Here is a 25,264-nt window from a genome sequence, read left to right as displayed (position 1 = left end):
CAACTTCGAAACTGCGAAAAAAATCAGCTCTGTTTTTTTAGCCTAGCCAAGCCAAGATAATAATTAACCTATGGTCGGTAACGTCAATCGAAAATAAACTTAAATAATGTAAATACGTGTGTGTGACTTTTCGTAGCATGTGTTATCTTAATACATTTTTCTTTTTGGTGTTTGTCGATCTAGTTACGATTGGCATCTTGGCTAGGCTAATGTTTTTCGGTCGCGATTTCGCGGTAGACCCCGAGGTGAAAGTTACTTAGTATAACGTGCCTTAGTGTAAATTTCATTCGATAGCGTGACGTGACGTACGCGTTTGCGTTAGGTGTCATTTTGTATGGGATTTTGAGTTTCCAAAACGTCCCGCTTGGCGCGCTGTTCAAAATCCCATACAAAATCAAGGTACGTCCGTCACGCTATCGAATGAAATTTACACTAGGCGGCCTAGCCAACGATCGCTTGCGCTTCGCCATCGAATCGCTTTGTCTCTCTCTATCACTCTTCCATACAGGGCCTGACTTAGTTCTGACCGCCCTAGGCTGACTATGTATTTCCGTCCCCCGCTTGTCTCAACTCAGCTGCGCCCCCTTGCGCGCCTCCTTGGTCCTTGCGCGCTAGGCTTTAGCCTTATTAGCCTGTGGGTAAATCAGGCCCTGCTTCCATATTAGTGTGACAGTGACAGTTGCGTTTCGTTCGCTACGTAGCGTTAGAGATTGGCATGTTGCCTACGGGGCCAGGCCGCGTAGCCAACGTGCCAATCGCTTACGCTCCGAGCGATCGAAACGCAATCGAATCATTTCGCTGATTTATTTAACTAATTAGACATGAAGCAACAATTTTGAAGTTCACAAACTCGTGTATTCATTTAATCATTTATATTGTCTCAAACATTCATGAAAACATAGTCATTGGGTACGGTCGTAACTGACTGAAAAACGTCATATTTAGTAGGGGAGCTTTATAGCGAAACGCGTGGATTTAATATGTCTCATAAAATATTGTACGATATACAGTCAGCATCAACAGTAGCCGATGAAACAAGTAAACAACGAGGCAAAAGTATCTGCCACCTTTAATTATTTTTCCAAATAGTCATATATTTCTCATATCTCATATATCTTTGTTGCGTCCATGTTCATTTTTAAATGAGATTTTATTTATTTATTTTATTTATTTAATAAAATACAGAGTATTCTTACAATAATCATAGCCCCGCAAAACTCAAAAAAGAGTTTGGTACCCTGTTAGGGCATGGCAATAATCTTAATAATAATATGACTATTTACAAACATGTTTTCTAATAAAATCTAATCTAATCTAAAAACCGAGGAAAAGGTGGATGGACTGTGTGAGAGATGATATGAAACGAATGCGAGTAAATGATGAGATGACGGGCGAGAGAGAGGTATGGAAGAAAAAGACATGATGCGCCGACCCCAAATGAATGGGATAAGGGCAAGCGAATGATGATGATAAATATGACTATTTACAAATATTTAATACTAAATTTGTCATAACATAATTTGAAAATACATTGCAAAATTCATTATAATAAATAATAGAAATCTTAATTAAATAGGCTTTATGCGGTATTACTTATTTTATAATTGTACAATTTCATCATATTTCTACAATGTGCGTTCAAAAGTACGGGTATCTGCCACGGTGCCCACGGTGTAATTATTCTACATATCGAGACATAGGTATCTGTTTTTGTTAAGCATGCTGATAGACACTTGATGTTAAGTTTGATTCGTCACATTTGATGCTGACCGTACGCTTAGGCGTGCGTTAAGGTTTAATTTTAAGGTGCAGCGTATTTTAGCCTTGTGTTTCTAAACGTCTTCTCTTTGCTTGCCATTTCGTTTCGCCCTGTTAAATTCAGGGTATGGTTAAGTATGTTTAAAATAAGTAAATGGCCTACTTAGTTATTTTTTTTTATAAAAAGTAATTAAATGTCGTTGTTGTAACACGGGCATTACATTTAACTCAACCAAACAATTGAAAACTGTGACATATCAATGTCATTTCGAACATCGATCGTCCGACATAGTACTTAAGTTTAGAAGCAAATGTATCAACTTGTACTTAACACTAATCAATATGTAACCAGGCCCTAAGACAAGTGTACACGCTCGTAGGGGCCTTATCAGGAAAAATAAATTATTTCTTCTCCGAAATGGAGTTAATTAGAATAACGGTGTCTTTGAAAAAGTTGCTTGATTTAAGCTCAGAAATGCACCCTTGAAATTAAAGGAAATAAAAACAACTGCGAGTCGGACTCGCGCACGAAGGGTTCCGTACCATTACGGAAAAAACAGCAAAAAAATCACGTTTGTTGTACGGGAGCCCCATTTCAATATTTATCAAATAGAAATACATCATCTGTGAAAATTTCAACTGTCTAGCTATCACGGTTCATGAGATACAGCCTGGTGACAGACAGACATACAGACGGACAGACGGACAGAGGGACAGTGGAGTCTTAGTAATAGGGTCCCGTTTTTACCCTTTGGGTACGGCACCCTTAAAAAAACATGGTGTATTTTCCGTCTTGTACGGCCAGCTTAATAGGAACCTTGCGGAGGGGATTTTTTTTATGATGTATAGTAAGGCGTTTGACTACGATCCCACCTGATGATAAGTGATGATGCGGTCTACGGTGTAGTACGCTTACCTATGAGATACCTATTAACTCTTGCCTTAAAGAGCCCAGATTGTACTCATGCGGAAACACAGACTCGGGCAGGACGTTCCACTCCTTGGAAATTAATAAGACAGTTATCATTCCAAAGTATTTTTAAGTTTAGTTATAGATAGTTTGAATTTTTGTATCAAGGTTATAAGTAACTGTGTGTAATATATGATACGTCTTTGTGATTCTGATTATACAGATTGCCAGTGGGCTACAGTTCGTCTGATGAAATGTTTGAGCGTGAACGGAATCGCAGCGGCGGCAGATGTGCTTGACCGTGTTCACGTACGAATCGGTGTGGGGATTGTTATCCTGGCACCTCGGATGCAGCGAAATGCCAGCGTGGCACTGGCTGAACTTATAACACAGGTATGACGAGTCTCCATGCAAGCGTAGTCTGTCTGTTCAAACCACAGCTTTGTAACAATAAAATACAACTTGTAGAAACTATAGGTACCTAACACAATACATATCAAAATTAAGGTTACTAATAAGGTAAGTTCTAGAACTTAGTCATACACTCTTCACAGAGTGGTCGGTGTTTTTTGGTGGAGTGGGAGCAATCGTTGACTGTATTTCCTGCGATGGACTTAATGAGGTCTGTCCATCGTGTTGGGGAGCGGCCACGAGATCTTTTGCCCTCGACTTTCCCTTGCACCACCAAGCGTTCCATGGAGTCCTCGTTACAAGTGATGTGTCAAAAAAGTTGGAGGATTCGCAGTTACACAGTCGACGATAATCTATCTTTGGCATAAGGTAAGTAAACAGGAATAAGTTAAGTAAACGGTGGTTATATGTATGTGGTATTGTACATAATATACTTATGGTATGGTGCTACTTTACCGCACTAGTAATTAGCCCTTTACGTGCCTATATCGAAAATTCGTAAAACGTTGTACGATACACGTGCCTTCAGTCATGTTTTATTTTATCGCCACTCGTTGCGAATTTCCTGCTTTTTGCACATTTGTGTCGTAATGTAGGGTCAGGTGGGGTAAATATAAGAGACGGGTAAAAATAAGACTAAGTTTTTAACACCCGAAAACTTTTATATTTCATTCCTATTCCATTTAAAAAGAAGCCTTGTTTCTTTCTAAATGAAATAGGAATGAAGTAGAATAAGTTTTTGAGTGTTAAAACCTTAGTCTTATTTTTACCCGTGTCTTATATTTACCCCACCTGACCCTACTATTATTGAGTGGGTATAGGTATGGGTGAACAATAAATTTTATTCGAAAGGCCATGCCAGGATAAGCTAAGTGAGTCTGCCCCCAGCGAGTTTTGGCTTGTATTTTTTTTATTGATTTGTCTTTCTATTAGTATCGAGTATGCCAAATTTCAGCTCCCGAAACTTTAGTTAAATAAAATAAAAAAATGTTCTTTCTTCAATATTTTTTTTCTAGCTATCCGATTTTGACGTGCGTCACGTATATTGTGCATGTAGTAAGGACAATTAAATGATATTAATTTTGTGACATATTGCCATACAAAAACTTTAAAAAAAATTTTTTTTTTTTTTAATTTTTTTTAAAAGTATTATTTTAACAAAGTAGGCCTCTTTAATAAGCTATCAAATGAATATAATTACTTTATTTTATCTGTGGTATAACAAGGTATTTTTTTTAATTGAATACGCATTGAATCGCTTACTAACTCTTTAGAGAATCGTGCACGTTCGTCGTGAACACTGGCAACTGATAAAAATTAAAAAAATAAATTAAAATGTTAATATGTTTTTTCTAGCGGCAGAGTCGAGGCGCGGCAGGCATTATGACAGATTTTAGGCTTTTACTGTTTTAACAATTAAAATTTAAAATTAGTATAAAAGTTTCCTTTTTTTCCTCGCAAGTGTGTTGAAAAACGTCGTATGAAACGCGTGTGCATTGGTCATTACACACATCGGCTTTCTTATATCGCCTCGTGTGTAATGACCAACGTAGCACACTTGGATCACAATGTACTATTATTCCATTCTTTTATCCTTCATTCGCATCTTTCCTGATAGCTAGTGATCGAACACTTTTATTTGCGTTGTCGTTGTTATTACAGCTCCACTCAATGGACATGAACACGGCGTCCTTCGACTGGTTTGTAGTTAGCAGATCCATCGAGGACATCCACCACATCAACGGAATAATGAATGCGACTTCTCTACGATTCGACCAAAATATCGTAGCTTCCTTTCCAAATGCGAATTATAGGCCTAATTTGCGCTCGTTACAAATTTGTGATGGCAATTTTCCATATAAATCGGCAACTAAACCTATCAATAGGAGACGTAACTTTTTACCGAGAAAACTATATTACAACAACAATTGCCGACATCGTTATGATCAAAACTGCAACAAGACGGAGTATGAGAGAAATTATTATCGAACATCGGAAAGGTTTAGGAATTTGACCCGAAACCAAACTTACAAGAAACAGAGAGGCGTTTACCCACTGTTCCAATCAGGAATTTTAAACTACAATTTCTCTCGGACATTTGATATGGTGAACATAAGTAAATTCTTTGTCACTAGAGAATTTAACAAGTGGATCAGAGCGAACAATGTTAATCGTGGGATTAAAGGAATACACTTGATCCAGTACTTCAAAGTGAGGACCAATTCAACTCTGTACGCTTTCTTTTTAGGTAAGTACGCAGCGTATAACAACACGCGAACGCAAAGCAAAGCGATGCGATATTAGGTGGATAACACTGAGGTTTTAGAATATAGATAAAACGCTCATGAACATGATATGCCATGCTCTGGGCAGGATTTTGAAGGGACATTGAGCATGGCCCGACAATGCCCGACATGTACTTCGGGTCTTCTAGAAGCGCATGTTTCTGTTATAGTCGTCGAATTGTAGCTGGCCCCGAACGGCTAATCCTTTGTCTATTGTTAAGTGAAACCGCACGTGCCAGTGACCTTAAAAAAGGGTCGTGTAATTCTAATTGGCACCTGAGCACGGGCTAGTCCAACGCTCAAAAAACCAGAGTAGGTGCGCTCTCCGATAACGCATCTCGATGACACATTTAAGACTGTTTCTGTAGCGTTCGACTCGCCGGCACTCAGTAACCGTAGAGGGACCACGCAAGAAATCGCAAATTATTTATCCATTTGTTCATTTTGAATCTTATTGCAACTTACATAGGAGTTGTAATTCAATAACCGGTTAAAGTGACCGAACCATTTTTTATGCACGTGCGGTTTTACTTAACAATGGACAAAGGCTAAGCCCGATAAGCCGTTCGGGGCCAGCTACAAATCAAACGACTATATAAAAACCGGTCAAGTGCGAGTCGGACTCGCGCGCGAAGGGTTCCGTACCATTACGCAAAAAACGGCAAGAAAATCACGTTGTATGGGAGCTCCACTTAAATATTTATTTTATTCTGTTTTTAGGATTTGTTGTTATAGCAATAACAGAGATACGTCATCTGTGAAAATTTCAACTGTCTAGCTATCACGGTTCATAAGATACAGCCTGGTGACAGACAGACAGACAGAGGAGTCTTAGTTTATATTATATAGAGAGAGTTTTATTATATAGGAGGCAAAATAGGGTCCCGTTTTTACCCTTTGGGTACGGAACCCTAAAATACCATTTATTTCTAACGCAAATCGAGTGATTTAAGAATAACTTACGCTAGACCGTGGCGGCGGGCCCGGCATAAAACGTCCGATTTTTTAAATTAAATAATTACTTATTTATGGTGTTATAATTTTTATTCAGCCTGTCTCTTTTTTGATTGTGAGTGTGTTATAGATAGAGCAATGTGTGAACCCACAAGTTTTCGTTCCAAGTTCTTATTGGATTTAAAACTTATTTCCAGAGTTGGTATTAACAAACTTATTTTGTTCAGGCGACTGGAACCGTGACCACTCGATGTCCCGTGTGGAGTCTCCATACCCCGTAGAGGCGCGTAACTTTCAAGGCGAGGAGTTAGTCGTTGGTCGGTGCAACTCGAGCGGCGACGGCGCGGCGGCCGGCGATGACGATGGACCCTCGGCGCCAGCATTGCTTGACGATGTTCTGCATTTCCTTACATTCAGGATAAACGCTTCGTAAGATTTTATCATTATATGAGTCTCCCCGAAGAATAACGTGACCTGCCCCAATTCAACGGTTCAGCAAATTTAATTGGCTCGTCGTTGTCGCGGGCCACCTTGCGCGTCCTACGGCGGAAAGGTGCAACTCAGGTCTTTCGCTCCAGCAACCAACGGTTCTACGAGTGAGTTTGTTATTAGGACGTTTCAGAACTAATATTTTTTTATTATATAGGAGGCAAACGAGCAGACGTATCGCCTGATGGTAAGATTGGTATAAGCGATTACTATCGCCCATAGACACCCGCAAAACCAAAGGGGTTGTAAGTGCGTTGCCGGCATTTAAGATGGGAGTATACGCTCTTTTCTTGAAATATTGAAGGTCGTATCGGTCCGGGAATATATTTGTGCGCCTCATTATTTATCCGTCTATCAGTATATGTATACGCAAGTAATTTTTCGCAGGTGTTCGACGAGATATTACAGCAAGCTAGGGTTCCGAAGCTACGAAGGCGCTTGGACGGGCCTCCTCGGCGCGGTGACCGAGCGCTCGGTAGACATCGCTCTGGAACCGGTCACGGTCCACGCGCCACGCTACCAAGACATGGACTTCATCTTCCCTATTGCCGAGACCATGTGAGTTTTATAACCAAAAGGTAGGAATATGGAAAATCCATACTAATATTATAAATGCAAGTCTGTCTGCCTGTCTGTCTGTCTGTGTGTTACCTTTTCACGCTTAAACCGCTGAACCAATTTAGTTGAGGCATAAAGACAGTTTGAGTTCCTGGGAAGGACATAGGATAGCTGTCGGAAATCATCCCTGAAGAGAGTGAAACCCTTTTCACCCCCCTGGGTGAAATTGAGAGATTTAATTTGCCTGATAATTGATGCCAAGCAATTAAGCTTATGCTCAAATTGAACGATTGCTAATATTGCTATTACACTTTATCCAGCGCTAAACTTACTCTAGCCGCTGTTACTGATTCTACGCAGACGAAGTCGCGGGCAAAAGTGGAAATAAATGGGGGCATCGCATGGGCTCGCTCGAGGGTCACGGTTGATTTTACAATCATAACCCTGCTTTTTAGGGTTCCGTAGCCAAAGGGTAAAAACGGGACCCTATTACTAAGACTCCGCTGTCCGTCTGTCCGTCCGTCTGTCCGTCTGTCTGTCTGTCTGTCTGTCTGTCTGTCTGTCTGTCACCAGGTTGTATCTCATTAACCATGATAGCTAGAGAGTTGACATTTTCACAGATGATGTATTTCCGTTGCCGCTATAACAACAAATACTAAAAAGTACGGAACCCTCGGTGCGCGAGTCCGACTCGCACTTGGCCGGTTTTTAATCTTTCTCAAAATGTTAGTACGACCTGCCTCCAATTATTCGTGCCTTTAATGTTCCTACTGAACGATATTTATCAACGCTTAATTCTACCACTAAGTTATCGAAGAAACTAACATAGAAGCTTTATGAAGAAATACCACAAACTACAAGGATGGATTACAAGGTACGTGGAAACCTGATAAAGACGCTTTATAAGCAACATACTTAGTTGATAAAGTTAGGAACAAACGTTCTCTATCGATAAGCGGGCTTTATCTCAAGAATTAGAACAGAACATTAAGTATTAAGTGAGAGCACTGTCAAACTCATTATATATAAATAGACCAGCTATTTTTATTTATTTTTTGTGTTAAGGTATTTCTCATTTTAACTTATTACCATAGATTATGGCGTTATTCATAAACGCGTTACTGAATTATGAATAATTTGTTTTTATCCGTTATTTTGACTTATGTATTTGTAAGAAAGTAAAAAACATAATTAAACTAAATCAGGCCCGTAAAGTTTTATGAATAAAGGGGGTAACTAGTATACATATACAAATGTCTATTATTAAAACAAACCAAAAACCCGACTGCTTACATATATTTATGAAATGGTATTTTTACTACTTAGCTTTCATTTGGTACCCATATTGTTATAGTGAGAAAAAAAACAATCCCCCCCTCCCTTTTTTCATTAGCAGGCATTAGGGCGCCCTACAGCCCAAACGGCTGGACGGTTTTTGCCTTATGAGGTGTGGTTGAATTCGTCATAATTGTGGTAGTGACAAAGGCTATATACATTTTGAAAATGGCGCCCGCTAATGAAAAAGGGGGGGGGGGGGGATTGTTACCTATATTGGATATATATATATATATATATTATGAAGTCGGTAGGTACATAGTAGACAATGTGCCAAATTTGAACTCATTTGCTAAACATTCACTGGACGATATTAAATTATTACAAGTAATTAATTCGTATATAAATATAGCATAAAAAAACTACAGTGGAAATATTAAATGTCGTAAGGCTGGCATACGCATAGTAGACAAAACAAAATTTTTGACCGGCAGTTCCTAATTTAAAAAAATCCCTTCGGAGGGGAGTGCGGAACTGCGGACTGTAAAGTAATTTTTTTTGTATGGGAAAAAATTTTTTTTTAGAAACCTATCGTGTATCATATGAAAGGACTTTAAGAGGCGATTCTAAAAATATACCACACCATTACATTTTAGACAATTTTTTTTATTAAAACAAAAATAACTTTCAAAACATACCAATTTCGGGCTCCTCCAGATACGTTATAACTGATTTTTGTTTGTACAATATACCACAAATGATACGTTGTATTTCGAATAGGAGGAAAGTATAATGCATGTGTTTTTAAAAACATGACTATTTAAATATAAATTTTTATAGTATTCCCTGTATAATTTTTATAGTATCGCTGATTAGTAGGGTACTTTCAATTCACAATTTAGCCAAAAGTATCTTTATTTATGGGATGGGGAGTTAAATATCAGAATGGATGATGTATCAGAACAGATGTATAACAAATCCATTTAAACCCAAGTTTCAATTGCTTATCATAAAAATTGAAAAATCGTACTTGGAACGTAAAATGCTCTATTGCAGAAATGTATCATTTTCTGCACACCTTTTAGAACATCAATGAACCTCTTTTAGAGCATGAGAAATGAAAAGTCTCTTCAGGTGCCAAACGCTTACGACTGCTGCGTCCATCCAGTGGCGCTCTCATTAGGAAAATTGTGTTTTCCAATAAACCTATTAATTTATGTATAATTCAGTATATTAATATTGATGTCCTACTATTTCCCCAAATTTTGGTCTTTGTCACATAGTTTTATTTTGCTTATTTTTTGCTTTATCAACTAAACGGCAAATGGTGATCGCATTCGACCAGTAGCTTTCGTCCTAGTCTTCCCAAACAAAGAGAGAAATGCCAATGAGAATAAACTTTTACCTCTTTATTCTTCGAATGGTGATCGCATTCGACCAGTAGCTTTCGTCCTAGTCTTCCCAAACAAAGAGAGAAATGCCAATGAGAATAAACTTTTACCTCTTTATTCTTCGGGCCATCCTGACGAGTGAGCTTTGGGTGCGAGGGCAACAAATCTTAAATTCGGTAACTGTGCATGAACGGTAATTAAATATGTATCGACAGGTGCAACATTTACATCCGGCATCAGGAAACATCAACGGTGCGGGACATCTTCTTGGCTCCGTTCAGTGCGCGTCTCTTAGCCTGTGTGCTGGCGGTGGCGGTGGCGGCTTCGATTGTCGTCGTACTGATTAGCAGAGCGACTCTCAACCCGAACGACTCTCGGCCTATGGAGTATACTGAGGCCTTTGTGTGGACCACGGGGATCCTTTGTCAACAAGGTGCTTTATTTACAATTATATATAAAGTATCATAATCATATAATTTCGATCATGCGTTGACAGACAGACACTGATGATAATAGGCGCTTAACCTAAGCGCATAAAGAAAATAGGTTCGTATCAGGTAGGTACTTACCGTAAACGTTAAATTACCTATACAGGTATACCTTTTATACGCGCCAACGTTTCTCTCTAGTTTAATAGGGCTTTTTAATGAATGTAGGTAATCACATTTCCACCAACATAGCAGCTCACAGCAGGGTTTTTTTATTATATTTTTTTCCAAGTATTTCGTATTTCCAAGTCATGCGAGCTACGGAGGATACAGACGATTTTTTCAGGATGGTTAATATTTGATATGATATGCCACAGTATCATTAATGTACAATCCACTTAGTAGGTAATTAGTGTAATTACAGGTGACATTTAAATTGTAGATAAATTCGCGACCTCAAACGCAATACTTCGATAAACTTAGTCTGGTTTCTACTTGACTTGTTAATAATTTAGCCATTTCTATTAATATACCATTTTTAGGCGGATCAAGGACCCCGCCCGCGCCGGCGGCTAGCGTGCTCCTCATCGTGTGTCTCCTCTTCGCCGTGGTAACGTACAACGCGTACGCAGCGTTCATCACGTCCGTGCTGTCCGTGCGCGTCGCCAGCGTGGACACCGTGGCCGCCGTCTTACACTCGCCTAACTTCAAAATCGGATATATAAAGAATGGAGCGGACCAGGCGTATCTCATGGTAGGTACTTCGAACCATAGAGAAATATATGTCTGTATCTTTAGGTATTTAAAAGAACGTAAACAAACCACAATTAGGTATTTTATTGGGCAAGAAAATTCTTTAAGTCAATTAATTTAACAAGATGTGTCAAAACTTACATAAGTTTTACTACGATAATCTCATATTATTACTTACTCAGCGTAACAAACAACGAAGCTGCTTTAATCGTGCTATTTTGTTAATGTATCGGGATGAAATGATTAATCAATAGTAATTTAGTTTTGTAATATATGCTATTACTTCGCCCCCATAAATAACCTAAAAAGAGGTCGAATATTATTTAGCCATTTGAGGGTAGATGAAAACATTACACGATTACAGTCAGAACGATGAGAAACAGATCTAGGCAGTTTTCTATTTGGTTTGTTAACTGATAAATGTTTCAAGTACCCGAAAATGTAAAAACACATTGTTTACATTTATTTAACTACCTAAAGATACAGACTATAAATAAGGAAAGAGTGTTAACTCCATACATCAGTTTTCTTACCAAATGCGAGTTATTTCGTAGTCGGCATCTAGCGTCAAGTAGTGGATTTCTCAGTACCGCTAACTTGACACCAGATGTCACGAGTGTCGCGACTGACGAAAAATGTACTGCTAAAACAATTTACAACTAATATTACAAGCAAGCAAGGAGTTGAAAATAGAGTTCCGGTTAATCCGGTTATACTAGCTGACAATTGTTGAGCATTAGACGTTTTGTTCGTCGCGAAATCTATTATCAAACAACTATTAGCAGTACTGATAAATACCTATAACATTTAAAACACATTTATAATCGGGTCTATCGCGAATTTATTTTGTTACCTTTATTTACCGACGTTGCGACACAGGTTTCACTGGTCGTGGTCGCGGCTAACTGACGTCCCAGCAAAATGTCAAAACAGAGATATGTGTGACTACCCGACGAAACGTGTATGAAAAAGTTTGGGGTAAGTAGACAGTGGGTAGACAACACATTTTCAAACCACCCACTCCACATAAATGTTAATTATTCAAAATATTTATCAGTACGGTTTTTACTCACTATTATTTTTAGTCGCTTTTGGCGACATGTTTCGGATTCTTTGGGAATCCTTCCTCAGGTGTTAGATGTTAATTATTCTCAATATTCCGACACGCAACACTCACAACATCCACGCACACATCCGAAGATAGATACCTTGGCCAGTGGGGGGACACTCCTCCATTCGGTCAAACTCGGTTTCGTTCGGCTCAGCATTGCTCCGAACAATTATTAGGGTTGGCACAACTTGACGTCCCTTTACGTGCACGACCACAAATAAGATAATGACTTGAATTTAGACAACCCTAAATAGCCGAAAGGGATAGTGCTATACATTAGAAATGGACAGCAGGATTCGACCCTGAATCGCTGTCAAACTTCGGGTTTGAACGAAGTGTCCTTTCTGTACGGTAGCACTGTTACTTATTCTGTGCCTTGGCTTTAACTTCTGGATCACTGGTGCCCATGTTGCCGATAAGTTAATCCATCTTACCTATTAAAATTTTTGGGGTGTTTCTTGATTTCAATCGCCTCTCGCACAACTCGAGGAGAGTAGGTACTGATAAATTCGCTACTTGACGACTACGAAAATAACTCTCGTTTAAGAAAACTGATGTCTGGAGTTAGCACTCTTTCCTTACCTATGTCTGTATCTTTATGTATTTAAAATAATTGTAAACCAACCATAATATGTGCTATAACTTCGCCATAGTAAAGAATCTGTAACGAGATCGAATATTTAGCCATTTGAGGGTAGGTCAAACATTATACGATTAAATGAAATAGGTGTGGAACAGATCCAGGCAGTTTTTTATTTGGTTGGTTAACTGATAAATGTTTCAAGTACCCGAAAATGTAAAAACACGGCACGGCAGAAAGGGATATATGGACTGTGGACAAGCGAATAATGACATTGTATTGTTCCAGTCGACAAAAGACTCCCAATTGAATGCGTTTTACATCCGGGGGTATTCGGACGCACAGAATCTGGTGTCTTCGGCCGAGGAGGGACTCGCGCGCGCCGCGCGGCTCGACTACGCGTTCTTCGCCGGGCAGCGTGCCGCGCGGTCCACACTCAAGTTTGTATTGACACACCTAGTCCTTTCATCATAGTAAAAATCTTTCCACTTGGCACGTTCGGCAAATGCCGGAGATGTACACCATACCAGAGGGCCGCGAACACCGAAGTTCGCAAATTGCGGGCATCTTTCTCTGTCACTCTAATTACTCTTGAAATGGACTTCGATTTTATGGTGGCGGTTAGGTTCGTTACTCTTACTTCATTTTAGGGGGTTCCCGGCGTTCCCGCAGCGGCTTTGCCTCGTACAATTCGTAAATGTCGTAATCGTAATAATTCATACGGAATTTCAAAGCTTTTTTGTCATAGAACTTAATCGGCCTTTACCTAAGTACTTAAATAATCGTTTTTAGGGTTCCGTACCCAAAGGGTAAAAACAGGACACTATTACTAACTACTAAGACTCCACTCCCTCTGTCCGTCTGTCCGTCTGTCTGTCACCACTCACCAGGCTGTATCTCATGAACCGTGATAGCTAGACAGTTATTTCTGTTGCCGCTATAACAAGAAATATACTAAAAAGTACGGAACTTGGCCGGTTTTTTTTCATTCACAAACAAAATGAGTCTACACGTCAAAAAGTCATGCCGCTCCTTATATCTGGGGGTACGGCCGTGCCCCCGCCAAGACGAGACAAAGGGCAAAAGGCACGTTTCGCCGTATTTTCAAACCCTCGTAGCTTCGTCTTGGACAATGCTAGAGCTAGACTTATATTGACCGGGATATAGACCGTGATTACCTTTTGTGTTATTTGTGAGCTCCCGATATTTCGACGCAGTTACATGCATCATGTTCACGGGTGAACTCTAATGCTAGAGCTGTAATTTTTTTTCATATTTCTATGTGCCGCCCAATCGTATGATGCTTGAAAACAAGATTGAAAAATAAATATCTCAACTACAAACTTAAGGCACAATCGCATTGTATTTACTAAATATTTTGGGACCAAATATTTGTGTTGTTTCACGTTTAAATATTTGCGTTTACCGGAAGGCCGTTTCGAATTCCCCTGGATTAAGGGGTCGTTTCCTCACATCGTAGGTACCTTCTCAAGTCACACAAGCTGACCGCGTTGCCATTGCCATAGTTATAAGTTATAATGTTAGCTGGTGGTTAGGTGCCTATCCTGTTAGGTATACCTAACAATATCACATACCTGTCATACCTTCAGATCCAACGATTGTGCCTGAATGTTCAAATAGGTTCAAATAGAATATTCACTGACGCTTTCAAATTTCGAACAAAGAAATATTAACCTTCAAGGTCCTTTTTTCTTGGTGGTGGTTTTTCTCAGCAGTGAAAAATATATACAAGCAGACATAGAAAACCAAAAACCCCTATTCAATACCCACTTGATTTATAAATTCCTCGACTACCTACCTTGCATAATATTATATTACTATCGCATGATATGAACTTGCAAATACTTGCGAAATATTCTGTTACCTATTATATATCGTAAATTATGCTTTGCATACTTTTATGTAGGTCATAACATAACACGAACACATATACGTAACTGCCAACATATCGCGGACATAAAAGGAATATAAACATTTTATCGTCATCGGTATTAAATCCTGCCCTCATTGGACGTTGAAGCATCGATGATTGCTGCCATTTAATTTCGAACATAGGTTGGCTTTACACAGTATGAATCCGAATCTGAATTCATAATCTGAATAGGGTAGTTTCATCTATCAAATATAAATTACGAAAGTATGTTATTTATATAGTTTCTACCATAAGAAATACGAGTTTAATACTATTTTGTTATAAAAACAAGAGATTTATTTTTAATTAAAAAATTTAAATCGCAGTTTTATTATCTGTATGCCACGTGACCGCAAAGCCGCCCGCCATTTTTCTCATGAGCAACGTCACTAAAGAAAAACCAAGTGTTCAATTTGCAATAGGGTATTTGACTGTATTTAAAATAAATTATTTTACACCATGCATGGAATAAAGCACCAGAAGAATACTCGAAAAAGCCCTTTAATAAAGATTAAAAAAAAAAGCACCAGAAGATTAGTAGAAACGTAGACAGCAGTTATTTTTAGACACAATTTCAATTTTAAAACTCGTATCAAACTATAAAGAGTAGGCAACTTGATCGTGACGTCACACGCTAGTTTCATATAAATTCCTTAGCAGCAAAATCGTTTTGTCAGTTCAAAAAAGAAACTGATTTGACTAGTAGTCAAATACCCTATTCACATTTGCCGTTTCTTTGTTACGCATTGCTATGATGACGACATTACAAAGTCACACGAATGGCGGCTGTCGTATTTTGGCGCGAACATGTATCGATTAAATTTTAAACAATTTTTCTTTGCATATAGGGATGTTATTTTCACGAAACTAGAATACCGGTTGGCTATCAAATCTATACAAACATTTATAAATATGTTTGAAAAAAAAAATGTGGAATAGCCTATTCCAGTGCTTTGTCATTGTCACTCTCTCCCGCGAAAACCGAAACCCGAAATTTTGATCTCTAACGGACGAATACCTAAATCTACGCTGACCGTTTGTTATCAGAATATAATGAGCCTCGGAAACAAAACAAAGAAGCTGGAAGTACTTTTTCTCAAACATGCAATGAAATATTGATATTATGTTCAGACAGACACTGTAATTCGGCACGATTCGGGAAATGGATTAGAGATTCACTAGATATGAAATAGTAAAGATATGGGACGTTCCACGGCAAAAGGTACCTTATGGCGGCTGGTGCTTACGTCGCAACCGCGCGCGCGCGTCGCGTCGTAAGCGCCATCCAATATTAATTGGAGCGGCGTTAATAATAGCGTAAGTGACAAACGCCATAAGGTACCTTTACCCGTGGAACGTCACATATCTTTACTATTTCATATCTAGTCAATCTCTAATTCATTTCCCGAATCGCGCCGATTATCACGCTGCCTGTCACGTAGACAAATTCGACCATAATATCCGTGCAGGTCGTTGAGCCAGGCGCGAGGGCGCTGCGCTCTGCGTGAGCTAGCGGTGCCGTCCACGCGGGCTCACCTCGCGTTCCCGCTGCCTCTTCGCTCGCCCTACGCGCGCCCAACACTCGTCAGGTAAGCATGTCGTTTTAAGTGGGAAGTATAGCTGCTCGTACTCGTCCATACAAAAAAAAAAAATTTTTCCACTTCTTAATATTTTCCATTCTCCATGATTTTTTTGTATGTTATTGTCACAATAAAAACTAGGTTTATAGATTTACTTTTTTTTTCAAAATTTGCAATACGAAAAAAAGGTTTTTTTTTTACAGCGAAGTGAATAAAAAAACATTTTTTAAGTAAAATCAACGTGAGCACATCATTCGATAGGTCTGAATACTTTTGGAAATAATTAGTCCTAGGCAAAAATATTTAACAATTTGTAACATTATGCAGCAAAAGATATCAGTAGGGACGGTTAATCATTTGTTAATAATTATACAACGCATGAAATTTGTCTTTCACAAAGTACGAAGTTTCAAGTCCCTAACTGAAAAAAAATGTTCTCGATATAATCCTTCTTAACACTTATTTTCAAGTCCACTATTAAAATAAAATGTTCGCTCCCGATGCAAACTTTCTTAATACAAACTTTTCAAACACGGCGTAATCAGTTTTCGTCTATTATAATATAATGCCCTTTTACCAAGTTTCAGCTTAAACGAAAACTAAACTACATCCTCTTTTTAACCCCCTTAGGGGTTGAATTATTAAGAACGTTGAAATAACTTTTTTTTGTAATATTATACAATGCCTTTCGAAGAAGTTTCAAAGCATTTGTAATGGATTCAAACTTTCAACCCCTTTTTACCCTTTTAGGGGATGAATATTTAAAAACGCTTAAATTACTTTTCTTGTATTCTAAAAATATGCCTTTAAACGAAGACAAATAATTTTGCCTTTGTCCTGTACGCAAAAAAAGGTTTGATCTCCACTTTCAACCTCTTTTTTACCACCTTGGGGGATGAGATTTCAAAAATGCTGAAATAAGTTTTCTTCCCTTTTAATTTAATATCTTTCTACATAGTTTGAAGTACCTAGCTTAAAATAAAATTAGGACCCCTACAAAATTTCAACCCCTTTTTAACCACTTTAGGGGATGAATTTTTAAACACGCTGAAATCACTTTTCTTGTATTCTAATAACATGCCTTTATGCAAATATTCAAGTCGCGCACTTAAAAAAATGTTTGACCTCCAACAAACTTTCTACCCCTTTTTCACCACCTTAAGGGATGAATTTTCAAAAACTAGGGAGTAACTTCTAGCCCTGCCTCCTCAGAAGGCGCGTGGGCACACCACGCGCGCCTTCTCTGCGAGGCCTATGTAATGGGCAGCGACGCCCCCGCGCCGCTGCCCAGACCTCGCTAGGTGGGGGGGAGGAGATGGGCATACGCCCTCCTCCGAGCCCCTGCGCGCTTGCGGCGGATCGGGTTCGAGGCTGGGTCGGCCTCCCGTTCCCTCTCCGCTGCCTCCTTCTGCGACATTACATCCTCGCAGAAGGAGAGGACCGCTTTCCACGACCTCTCATCGGCGACCATAGCCTTAACTACGGCCGACAAGGAGAGGTCGTCCCCCACCACTGCCATGAGGTCACGGCGCTGCCCCGCCCAGGCTGGGCATTCCTCCAGGGTATGCTGCGCCGTGTCCTTGCCGCAGCTGCACTGGTGACACTCGGTCGTCACCTCCCGTCTTGCGAACCGGTGCAGGTAGCTCCCGAAGCAGCCATGACCCGTGAGCACCTGCACCAACCGGAAGGATAGCGAGCCCCGCTCTCTTTCCAGCCAGTCTTTTAGGACCGGCCGGACAGCCTCGACAGTCCTGTGTCCTCCTTCGCGCCCAGCTAGTTCTTCCTCCCATTGGAGGACGATGGACTGCCGGACGAGGAGCCTCTGCGCCTTTACTTTCCTGGGCGCAGGATGGTACTCCTGGAGCCGGAGGTCCCTGCGCCACTCGTACAGGGCCGCTTGGGCCTTCGCCTCCAGATCCCAAGGAGGCGTTCCCGCTAATAGGCACGCCGCATCATATGAGGTGTTGCGGTACCCGCGTACGACGCTGATGGCCATCGCCCTCTGAGCCTTCCTCAGCAGGGCGACATTTCGGGCCACCAGAGTCACCGCCCAGATCGGCGCCCCGTACAGGGCCATCGATCGCACCACCCCCATATACAGACGGCGGCTCGCAACCTCCGGCCCCCCGATGTTGGGCATCAGCCTCTTCAGTGCGGCCGATGCTGCCATTAGTCGGGGGGTCAGGCGGGCAAAGTGCTCGCGGAAACAAGTCCAAGATATTTCATGTTGGACTCTACCTCGATTCGAGTGCCACCAACGACGATGCTGGATCCTGCAGGTGGGGCCTTCCGGGCAGCGTGGAAGCAGAGCGCCTCGGACTTGTGCAGCGCCACCTCCAGACCCAGCATCGTTATGCGTCTCACCACCTGTGCTACCGTCACGGTGGCGAGGCGTGCTGCTTCCCGGTACGAGGTCCCCCAGGAGGTGACTAGCGTGTCGTCTGCGTAGCAAGTCAACACTTGACCCCGGGAGGAGCTCCCCCCGCAGCACCCAGTCGTATCCAATGTTCCACAGGAGCGGCCCTAAGACCGAGCCCTGTGGAACACCTCACGATGTCTCCCACCTTGTCAGCCCGCCGCCCCGGACCGGATACTCCACACACCGCTCCGAAAGGTAGGCCCCGACTATTTGACACAAATAGGGAGGCACTTTATGGTGTTTCAGCGCCTCCCTCATGCACGACCATGGCAGGGTGTTAAAGGCATTGGCGATATCCAAGGACACCGCCAGGAGAACCCCACCATGGTCAACCGCCTCATCCGAGAGGGCTTTAATGCGCGCGACCGCATCTACGGTCGACCTGCCCTCTCGGAATCCAAACTGGTGTTCGGACAGGTCAGGTCCTACTCCCCGGAGGTGCTTGATGATGCGACAGCAGATGATACGCTCGAAGAGCTTGTCGGCCTCGTCGAGCAACACGATCGGACGGTAGATAGATTAAGCCTATACTAACTTTTCAACCTGGAGTGCAAAAAAGTTGTACCCAAATACCACTCCGTATATCCATACTAATATTATAAATGCGAAAGTCTGTCTGTCTGTCTGTCTTTCTGTCTGTGTGTTCCCTCTTCACGCTTAAACCGCTGAATCGATTTACATGAAATTTGGCATAGAGATAGGTTGAGTCCCTGAAAATCCCTGGGATGGATCAAGGGATGATTTTCGGGATAAAAACTGTCCTATGAGTTTTTATCCCGAAAATCATCTTTTGAGAAAGTAAAAAGCGGGGTGGAATTGAGATAATTAATGAAGTGCCTGCTAATTTGTGTGCATAATATGCTCAAATTGAATGATTGCTATGGGAATTTTTCCAGGCGCTATACTTACTTTAGCTGCTGTTACTAAGTCCACGCAGACGAAGTCGCGGGCAAAAGCTAGTATATATATATCGTTTGATTATTCAGTTACCACAAAACATGTGGCGCCGTATTGCGCCATCTAGTACAGCCGTCACTCGGGCAAGATTTTGTCTTATACTGTACTGTAAGTATCTCTTCTACAATCAATTACTCTTTAGCTCTGTCATGACTTAGATGCAAATGTATGAGCTTTGAAAAATTGATCTTCTAATAAACCAATATTATTCCAGCTCGTTTTCATTCCAGTCCTAACAATGTCAGTCTATGGTCTGTGGCTATTACGCGCTCTATCAACGACGTGCGATCTCAGCCATGCAAGTTTGTGATACGCTATACTAGCCGATTGTCAAAACTTCGTCTTTCCCAGTGTTACCAAAAACTTGACCGTTCACTACGACAGGCGTGGCTCACTCCGCGATTTCGTCGCCTCGCTACAAGTATATGCGGCCCACACCAATTTTGGTGTCTAGCCATAGTAGTTGCCGCGCACCGCTAGGTAACGGACGCCTGCTCGCGCTTGCGCCACCTAGCGGTCATAATATCTGTCGTAATAGACGCGTTTTGTTAGAGAGTGAATCTTCTGTAAATACCTAGTACTATTATTTATTCTGTGACTACGAATAGAGGTCTGATTTAGAAAAGTTACGGCCATAGGGCCGTACACGCCGCCGTACACACGTAGGGCCGTAGGGGATCATGGTTATACCAACGATAGATATAACTCCGTAATAGATGGATACAGTTTAAGGAAAAAATGTGCCTCGAAAATCACGAAAATTTGATTCTCGATCAGATGGCGCCACTAGTTTTGGCCTACTCTCGTATAGAGGGCGTTGACTGTTTCGTTTGTTATTTATAATTTTAACGCATACCAGTGAAAGAACATGGGTCAAAATCATATAAAAATAATTAATGCAAATAAAAAAATCATTTGTCCATATTTAAATACATTTTATCGTATTTTTATAAATATTTATTTTTAGTTTTAAAGTGTGTCGACAGATGGCAGTGAATTTACTGGGGTTACAAAATTTACTATGACAGTACCGCTCTAGTATAAGTTACTCTATGGTTATACACATAGGTGTATAACCATGTACGAACCAAGAGTGCATAGTGGAGTGGATGCTACGAATTCGCGGACTTGCTGCGCGAACTTTAGCTGTTTCTTCCTAGTATCTATCTAGTTATCAACTTATTACGACCTCTACTAGATTCCATTAGCACGTGCTCACCAACCTAGCACGTGCTATTCATGCTAAAATGCAACTTAGTCACTTATGTTGGTTGATGAAACTTATGTTGTCTTGACAGGCTGTATTAGTTTACTAGGTATATATAATTTATAAAATGTTCAGGTTTCATCACCTATTTTGTTTGCAATGAAGTATTTATTTATTGAAATCCCGAAATTGATAACAACAAAGTTCTATCTCTTATTGGTTAACTTACAACGCTATCGAAAAACCTTTTGGAATTATCCTGCTGTATTCACTTCGCGACTCGTTAATGGCTTCGTTGTATACTGATCTCTCCATCAATGTCATACTAAGACCGCCTCTTCAATAACGTTTTTGGGGATATTGAGTGTCGAACTGTCGATCGACAAAGGAGACATATAAAGGAAATAGCGAGCACCCATCATCTATTAATCAATTTATGTTAAGGTATGACTGTCTTTCTGAAAAATCATAATATATCGTCGGTTTAACTCGCAAACCTCTTATTTATCGCCATTTCAAGGATATTAGGGAGTTCCTTTAGCCAGCAATGACTAAAGTTACAAACCTCTTAACTAATTTCAGGGGAGATAAGAGGTTTGCGATTTTAGCCGTCGATATGCCAACAGTGGCCTTTAATGTTCTAGTAAATTAAAAACATTGGTGATAAAATTCCGGACCCGAAAATTGCGTCTGGGCGTTTTAGTCGATGTACATACCTACTTAATTCACAACCAAAAATAAGGCTCTAGTATCCTAACTTTTGGGTATAAAAGAAACAACTTTTGTGTACCTATGACCCGAAAAAGACGTAAGTAGTACATACGTACCCTAATAGGCTAGGTTCGACGACTATACGACTATATACGAAGCTAACTGAGCTAGCGTATAACTTTTCAATTATATATGTACTTACATATATATACAATTGCGTGATGATGATGATTTAGTTTGCTGTTGTTGCGGAGCGGCGGATCAATGGCGCGGTTGCAGGCGGCACTTGTGCCGGGCATGCCGCGCTGTACGCCACCACCCGGGTTCGCCTCCGCGCGCGCCGCCGACGTGCGTTCCGCGCTCATCCTTCTCGTCATTGGACTCGTCACTGCCCTTTTACTAGGTAAGTGTGCAAATTCAGTGGGCAGTAAGGCAAGGCGCCCATCTTTAAACAAATGCAAGCGGCCTCAGTGCACGTTGCTCAAATCTCTGAAGCTTGATAATTATGACGCCACGCTGCACGCCCCACCAAACGCGCAACATTGATTTCGATTGGATTTGGTTTGATTTTGTTTGATATTTTACAGTTAGTATTTTCCTTGCGTTGGTGTGGTGAGAAATTTTGTGTTTCACTCAGGGGCAAAATTTGTTTAACCCTCGTGGCTTGAGACCCTCGCAACGCTCAAGATTACATTTTCGAACCACTCGCTACGCTCGTGGTTCAATGTTGGGATCTTTCGCTTGCTCGGGTGTCAATATTAGCACGAGCGGTTAAACAACAACTTTGCCCCCTTGTGAAACAAATAACTATTATTCACTTTATCCTGCATCAATTAAGTATTACATTAATTTGCACAATCAATCGTGTCTCAAAACGAGGAATCCTTCACCAGAGGTACTCGGTGCGCGAGTTAAACGAACTCGTACTTGACCGGGTTTTACCTAGGGTTCAAGATGCGAATAGATAGCCCATTTTATGAATTAGCACATCATACGTGGCCTTCGACAAATTAAATAGTACTTTTAGTATATAATCCGAACCTAATGTGTTTATAAACTCCTAGTTTTGCCGTTAAACACTTTAAATGAAATTAGAGGTTAGACGGATTAAAGTATTTACCTAGTCTTTGCTTTGTAGCAGAGGTACAACAGTAGGAAAGTACCTATATTTTAGGTTTAATCGTGTTATTTCCAATAGTTACAACCTAGTTGTTACCAGTAGTCACAACTGAGACTTTTTTCTCACCTGGCCCCAGTAGTAAAATACAATGGGGGTGCAAAGGATTTCATTTTAAAATCTGAAAGGAATTCCGCTATTGCACTGTTCTGTGAAGTGTTCGGTAAATTAAGTAACTTCTCTGGAGTTTCATTTTATACTTTCATTCCAACAAATGACTTTCCGTATTTGTTGGTTGGCTTAAGACCCTTGTATAGAATCGGAACACTGTCCTTTCAGACTTAACAGATAAATATCTAGTAACCATGATGGCTGACCACTTTACACTATAGGCACATGCATTAAATTGATTAAAATTTAAAACACTTTCTATTTTGAATGTTATTAGGAATAGTTGCTAATATATTGAAAAACTTCGTTTCAGGTATGGGTGAATACTTTTGGAAAAATCGCAAACAGTTCCAAAAGTTTACGGCCCGCAGCTTCGGGCTACTAAATCGGATCAGATTTGATTAGTTTGGTGGTTTAGAAAATATATGTACATACATACCTATTGTATGCATATGTACTCGTATTAATTTAATTAAGTAATTTGATTGTTATTTGTATTTAAGCTTTCCCTTATTTATTTTTTACATTGTGTTCATAGTCCATCTACTGGGCCTTACTGAAAATCAGCGTCGCGGAGTGTGCCAAGTTGGCTCACACCGTGACACCAAGCTGAGTAAGGACCATTTAGCGCAACCTCATTCTGTTTAATTATTTCTAGTTTTAGTCTTATGATATGTTGTGCTAATAAGTGCCTTTTCTTTCTTTCTTTCTATTGTATGAAAATATATGTTGGTATAAGTTAATATTTGTAGTCAATAAATTGGGATGTTAGAATGTCATGCAAGTGTAGGTACCGCACACATCCCTAACATCTCTACTAACTGTATGTATATGATATGAATTTGACGAGGCTAAGATGGATCATTTGTCACCATACCTGTCACGCTCTAACAAGTACATAAGTGCGAAAGTGATGCATGATATGACAAGTGACAAAAACGCGACCATGATACCGGTGCTAGATTTTTTAAGGATGTGATCTGTCAGTGTCAAACGTGACGTTTATGGTTGGTAGGAAGTGGTTCATAGTTAAGTCATAATTATGATTTGAAGTAAAAACACTCTTATATAGAGCCGGTGCGGAAAGAGACGAGTCATGGAATGCAAGGGAGCCCGTACATTCTACGACTCTTTTTCTTTCCGCACAGACTACAAACAAATATACCTACGCGGTGAAACTAAATAAAAGTTCATTTGCAAACTGTAGTATCACTAGACTTATATTGACCGGGATATAGACCGTGATTACCTTTTCTATTATTTGTGAGCTCCCGATACTTCGACGCAGTTACATGCATCATGTTCACGGGTGACTGAAGATAGCGGGTGGGTGTCAAAGTTGTGTAGACAGCGCTCTGTCTACCCTCATTCTTGCGCATCGGCTGCGTTCACTTTCAACGGTACCAACGGTCGCATTCAAATATCGGGAGCTCACAAATAATACAAAAGGTAATCACGGTCTATATCCCGGTCAATATAAGTCTAGTGAAACTAACCGTGAATCATTCAAAACTCAAACTGTAGTATTTTCTCAAATGTTGTGTCGTGTATCTATATTAATTGATACAGCTGTTTGGTGACATATAATTTATTAATAAATTTGTAAATTATTTAAATTACACTTATTATTTCTAACCTCTTCTCAAAAAATGATCTTCTGGAAGCGTTTGATGTTTGACGGCGTCTGCGATGCAAGTCTTCAAAGGGCGCTTGGACTCGGCGGCGGCTTTCAGGGCCTGCTGCATGGTGGCCTGTTCTATGGTGTTTAGGTCTGTGACTAGGCCTAGCGCCGCCCACACTCTGATGAAGGCCGTCGAGCAGCCACAATCTGAAAAAAATAAGTTTTTGTAAAATTTCATTTATGTTTCACGGTATTCGAGTGATTCAGAATTTATAATGAAACACTGTTAACTGATAGATCTGTCGAATTACAAAGTCGCAACGAAGCCGTAGAGAATATCATCATGCCGATAGACGTCCACTGCTGGACATAGGCCTCCCCCAAGCCTCGCCACTCCGACCGATCCTGTGCCGCTCGCATCCACCGAATTCCCGCGACCTTCACCAGTGCCCTGTTTATCGAAAGCTTGTAGCTTGTAATACAAGTGGAAGTCCCTTTCTAACAGAAGCTGTCAAAAAGTGAGTTCCGCTTGTATTACAAGCTACAAGCTTTTGATAAACAGGGCACTGGTCGTCGCTCCGTCTTGTTGAAGGCCTACCGGCAGTTCGTCTTCCGGTACGCGGACGCCACTCCAGAACCTTCCAG

General features: G+C 40.6%; 2 protein-coding genes and 1 long non-coding RNA gene across 6 annotated transcripts in view; 1 reads left to right on the top strand and 2 right to left on the bottom strand.

Moving 5' to 3' along the window:
• The window catches only part of LOC134744338 (uncharacterized), a 74,214-nt gene extending 51,689 nt beyond the window's left edge, over positions 1-22,525 (bottom strand). The window contains exon 1 of the long non-coding RNA XR_010128081.1: positions 22,403-22,525. This is a non-coding gene — a long non-coding RNA (uncharacterized LOC134744338). The remainder of the gene's footprint in view (positions 1-22,402) is intronic.
• LOC134743620 (probable glutamate receptor) lies at positions 4,730-24,827 on the top strand. Its single transcript, XM_063677190.1, has 9 exons — positions 4,730-5,327; positions 6,546-6,747; positions 7,195-7,365; positions 10,247-10,464; positions 11,002-11,213; positions 13,192-13,343; positions 16,306-16,425; positions 21,947-22,113; positions 23,312-24,827. The coding sequence occupies exons 1-9, from the start codon at positions 4,751-4,753 to the stop codon at positions 23,401-23,403; spliced, it is 1,911 nt and encodes a 636-aa protein (XP_063533260.1). The 5' UTR covers positions 4,730-4,750; the 3' UTR covers positions 23,404-24,827.
• The window catches only part of LOC134743722 (pyrokinin-1 receptor-like), a 94,661-nt gene continuing 93,967 nt past the window's right edge, over positions 24,571-25,264 (bottom strand). For all 4 annotated transcript variants that reach the window (XM_063677345.1, XM_063677373.1, XM_063677381.1 and 1 more), the window contains one exon: positions 24,571-24,826. In XM_063677345.1, coding sequence (XP_063533415.1) covers positions 24,630-24,826 — 197 coding nt within the window. In that variant the 3' untranslated portion in view covers positions 24,571-24,629. The remainder of the gene's footprint in view (positions 24,827-25,264) is intronic.

Source organism: Cydia strobilella, chromosome 1 (assembly GCF_947568885.1).
Source record: "Cydia strobilella chromosome 1, ilCydStro3.1, whole genome shotgun sequence".
Lineage (NCBI taxonomy): Eukaryota > Metazoa > Arthropoda > Insecta > Lepidoptera > Tortricidae > Cydia > Cydia strobilella.
Note: the sequence above shows the minus strand (reverse complement) of the source record. Positions and strands in the feature narration are given on the sequence as shown.